The sequence below is a fragment of the Parambassis ranga genome, chromosome 13 (assembly GCF_900634625.1).
Source record: "Parambassis ranga chromosome 13, fParRan2.1, whole genome shotgun sequence".
NCBI classification, from domain to species: domain Eukaryota; kingdom Metazoa; phylum Chordata; class Actinopteri; family Ambassidae; genus Parambassis; species Parambassis ranga.
In genome coordinates, this window is record NC_041033.1 from 10,607,084 (window position 1) to 10,610,952 (window position 3,869).

At 50.2% G+C, this 3,869-nt stretch overlaps 1 protein-coding gene across 1 annotated transcript; it reads right to left on the reverse strand.

Annotated features, from left to right (window-relative positions):
- Positions 1-343: 343 nt before the first annotated feature.
- On the reverse strand, positions 344-3,022 carry fzd9b (frizzled class receptor 9b). The gene has a single exon (XM_028420526.1). The coding sequence runs from the start codon at positions 2,555-2,557 to the stop codon at positions 800-802; it is 1,758 nt and encodes a 585-aa protein (XP_028276327.1). The 5' UTR covers positions 2,558-3,022; the 3' UTR covers positions 344-799.
- Between the last annotated feature and the right edge of the window lie 847 nt (positions 3,023-3,869).

The following is a 3,869-nucleotide window of genomic DNA, read 5'->3' on the forward strand; positions in this document are numbered from 1 at the left end:
AAACGGAGCAGCGAGAGGGCAACAACAGCAACTGTGGAAGGATTTAAAAAAAAAAAAAAAAAACCCAGCTATTAATTAAATATATTCCTGCTCCTGCATTTTTAAGCCTGTGATGCAAACATTAACACTCGCCACGGTTTGTCACTCTATTCATCTGCCATTCTCTTTGAGGATTATTGCCGGGGACGCCTCTGGGAGGTAGCGTGCGCTTGAAAGACGCCACATGTGAGTGAGAGGGAGTCACGGAAGTGAACCTGAACTGTTTAAGATGGCTGTGATGCCAAAATAAGACAAGGAGGCTGCATATGAATTCCACAAATTTATTATCCTCCAAAAAGGCCAGAACCAGAGCTCTTAGAAAAGGCACTTCAATTCCCTTGACCTTTAATAAATGCATCTAAACAACAAATCTGGTAAGAGCCAAGGTGAACTTTAAATTAAATATATTTACAATAAATAAAACCTTTATACAGATTTATACAGTCAATCATGCCACTTTTGTGGAGGACAATATTTCCCAAGATACCTGCCAAAACAGTCCTTTTTTTGCTTTGCAACACTGGGCATGTGACTGCACAGAACACTATGAACAGGAGAATATGTGTAACAATACTGAACACTTCCCTTTATGCATTGAATACTGACGCCTGTACCTGTGTGTCCCTTGGCAGCAGCAGAGAGAGAAGCAGCCGACAGTTCAATTCAACCACTCATCTTCTTATAAAGTCTTTTAGCAGCTCCTCACACAGGGCGTGTGTGTGTGTGTGTGTGTGTGTGTGTGTGTGTGTGTGTGTGTCTTTCAGACGTGTGTGGGGTTGTCTGAGTGCAGGTCAGTCTTGGCCATGTGCAGAACCACAGCAGGTGATTTGTAGTGGCAGTGTGTGCTGCCGCAGCTGACGCCGCTGCACGGTTTCCTGCTACTAGTCCTGTCCGCCAGCTTCCTGCTGCACAGACCCTGCCAGGTCTGCAGGGTCTTAGAGCTCCATACCCACACCCCGCTGGTGATGCCCACCACCAGCGACATGAAAATCTTCAGCATGAACACGGCCACCGTGGGCACGGAGGTCTGCAGCGAGCAGTCGCTGCTGTGGCCGTTGAAGGATCCACACTTCATTTGCAGCCCCCTCAGCTTCCAGTAGTCCATGTTGAGCCTCTCATAGAAATAGCAGACTATGACGCAGGTGGCGGGCACAGTGTAGAGGATGGAGTAGATGCCGATTTTCACCATGAGCTTCTCCAGCTTCTCCGTGTTGGTGCCCTCCGTCTTCATCACTTTGCGGATGTGGAAGAGAGCGACAAAGCCTGTGAGGATGAAGGACGTGCCGATGATCAGGTAGCAGGACAGAGGGATGAGGACGAAGCCGGTGAGGGCCCCCGAGTCCATGCTCCCTACATAGCAGAGCCCCGTCAGCTCATCTCCAGCCACCTTCCTCATTGTGAGGATGATTATAGTCTTCAGAGCTGGGATGCCCCAAGCAGCCATGTGGAAGTAGTTGCTGTGAGCCTCAATGGCCTCGTGGCCCCACTTCTTCCCCGCAGCCAGGAACCAGGTGAGTGTGAGGATGACCCACCAGATGGAGGAGGCCATGCCAAAATAGTAAAGGATGAGGAAGACGATGGTGCAGCCAGTGGACTCCAGGCCCTCCTTGATGATGTACAGCTCGCCATGCTCACGGTCGCAGGCTATATTCTCAGCTCCGGCCACTGATCTGATGATAAAGGCCACAGAGTAAACATTGTAGCACATGGAGAGGAAGATGATGGGCCGCTCAGGGTACTGGAAGCGATGAGGCTCCAAGAGGAAGGTCAGCACAGTGAAGGCAGTGGAGACGAAGCACAGGATGGACCAAACAGTCATCCAAATAAAGGCAAAGTCTTTATCCTGCCTGGACCAGAAGACGTCTATAGCAGGAGAGCAGCGCGGAGCACACGACTGGCTCTTTTCCACAAACTGGTACTTGTCTGGGTTCTCACAGGAGCCCATACTGCCTGGCACAGGGCCACTGTTAGTTCCCGGTGGCCTGGGGCGAGGGGGCACTGGGAGCATGCCTTCGCCTTTCTTTACCTCCGGCCTGGTTTCATTCTCAGGGGCCTCCATGCACAGAGCGTTGGGGTCGTTCCTGGTGGGCAGCTTGGAGCAGTCCAGTGACTCCGGCCAGGAGTAGCTGAACTTCTTCATGATGGGGGCACATCTCTCCCTGGCCTGCTCACACATGGGTCTGCAGGCGGGGATGGAGGTCGACACTTTGTCCGTGCACATGGGGGCGTAGAGGGAGCAGAGGAAGAAGCGGAGGTGCACGTCGCAGCCGTAAGCCACCAGAGGGGCGAACTCATTCAGCTTGATGGCAGCCTCCCTCTGGTCGTCGTGGTCCATGAAGTTGGGCATCCGGGTCAGGTTGTAGCCGATCCCCTCGCACATGGGGATCACGATGGGCTCGCACTTGGCTGGTCTGCCTCGCTCCAGGTCGTAAGAGCCAATTTCAAAGCTGGAGCCAGAAATCACCAACAGACACCACAAAAAAATCACCACCTTCAACGGGCAGCCGTCCACGCTCATGATTTCAGCCAAAAACAGAGCTGTGCGCGTTAAAAATGATCATGAACACAAGTCAGTCACACGGGGGTCGGACACAGAGAGGTCCCCGCTATTTCCCCATGTCGACGGCAGCTCGAAATGAAGTCCGTGCCGTTAAATCCGCTCCAAAAACAGCTGCACGCGTAAAGTAGCAGAGTCTTTAACCATTTAGACTGGAATAAACGCGCTCACTCCCGCAGACAGTCGGAATTAGGGTCTGCAACTAAAACGTGACAGTCGGAAACTTCGATAAACAAACGCAGTGAATTCAGAGAGACGAGAGAGCTGTGCGTAAAATCCTCAAACCGACAACAAGCAGACCTGACAGCGGCTGTTTGTGCCGTGTGTGGCAGATCCAGATGAGGCTATTTGTCGGCTGCGGGCTCTTCGTCCTCCGCTTTCAGGATCGAGACTGAAGTTTGAGAGCCGCACAGTGGGACTTCAGTCAGGGAGAGACGGAGAGAGAGAGAGAGAGAGAGAGGAGGGGGAGGAGGAGGAAGAAGACGAGGAGGGGGAGGGCGCTCCGTGACGCTCACACCAAGCTCCACACAAGGAAAATTATCAGACAGATGCTGGAGGATGTTCAAATACCTCTGACATCTCTGCCCCCCTCACACTGTACAATTAGAAATGAAAGAAGTGGTGAAATATACTCAAATACCAAAAGCACGTTACACCTGAACGTTTGCAAGGCGTTTTTACTGCAATAAAAGCAGTAAAAAGTACAGTGCTACTGAGACAAATCAATAAAATGATATCTTTGAAATAATGGAGGACTTCCATAACATAAGGCACCCTGTGGGCCCCTGATCAGCCCCCTTAGCGCTCACCATAGCAAGAATTCACACCACAGAAGAAGAAATAACAGAAAATCTAACATTAAAACTAGTGCTCTGTGAATAAGCCAATAATATGAACAAGGTGATTTTTTTTCTGCACAGGTGGCAGGTGTTGAAATGCAAACATATCTGAGATATGTCATCAGAGGCTGAGAGGGAGCTGATGTCCCTGAACAAGAGAAAAGTGAAACAGTGGCTGACTGTGTGTGAAGAAGTCAGTCAATTTGTCATTAAAACGACATAAGAATGAGCGGTTGTGCATGTAAAGTTACTCAGACTTTGACAAATGGAGAAAGCTGCATGTCAGCACAGACTCTACGATCCTGCAGAAAACTACTGAGCATGTGTGAAGCTCAGACTGCAGGTAGACTTAAAGAATAACAAGGATGAATGTCTGCAGCTGTTATAGGAGTTACACTACAAGGTGCTGTTGATGAAATGATCACAGCCTACGT

What these genes read in the sequence shown, in the direction of transcription:
- fzd9b (XM_028420526.1), bottom strand. Translation starts at nt 2,557, where the DNA reads ATGAGCGTGGACGGCTGCCCGTTGAAGGTGGTGATTTTTTTGTGGTGT.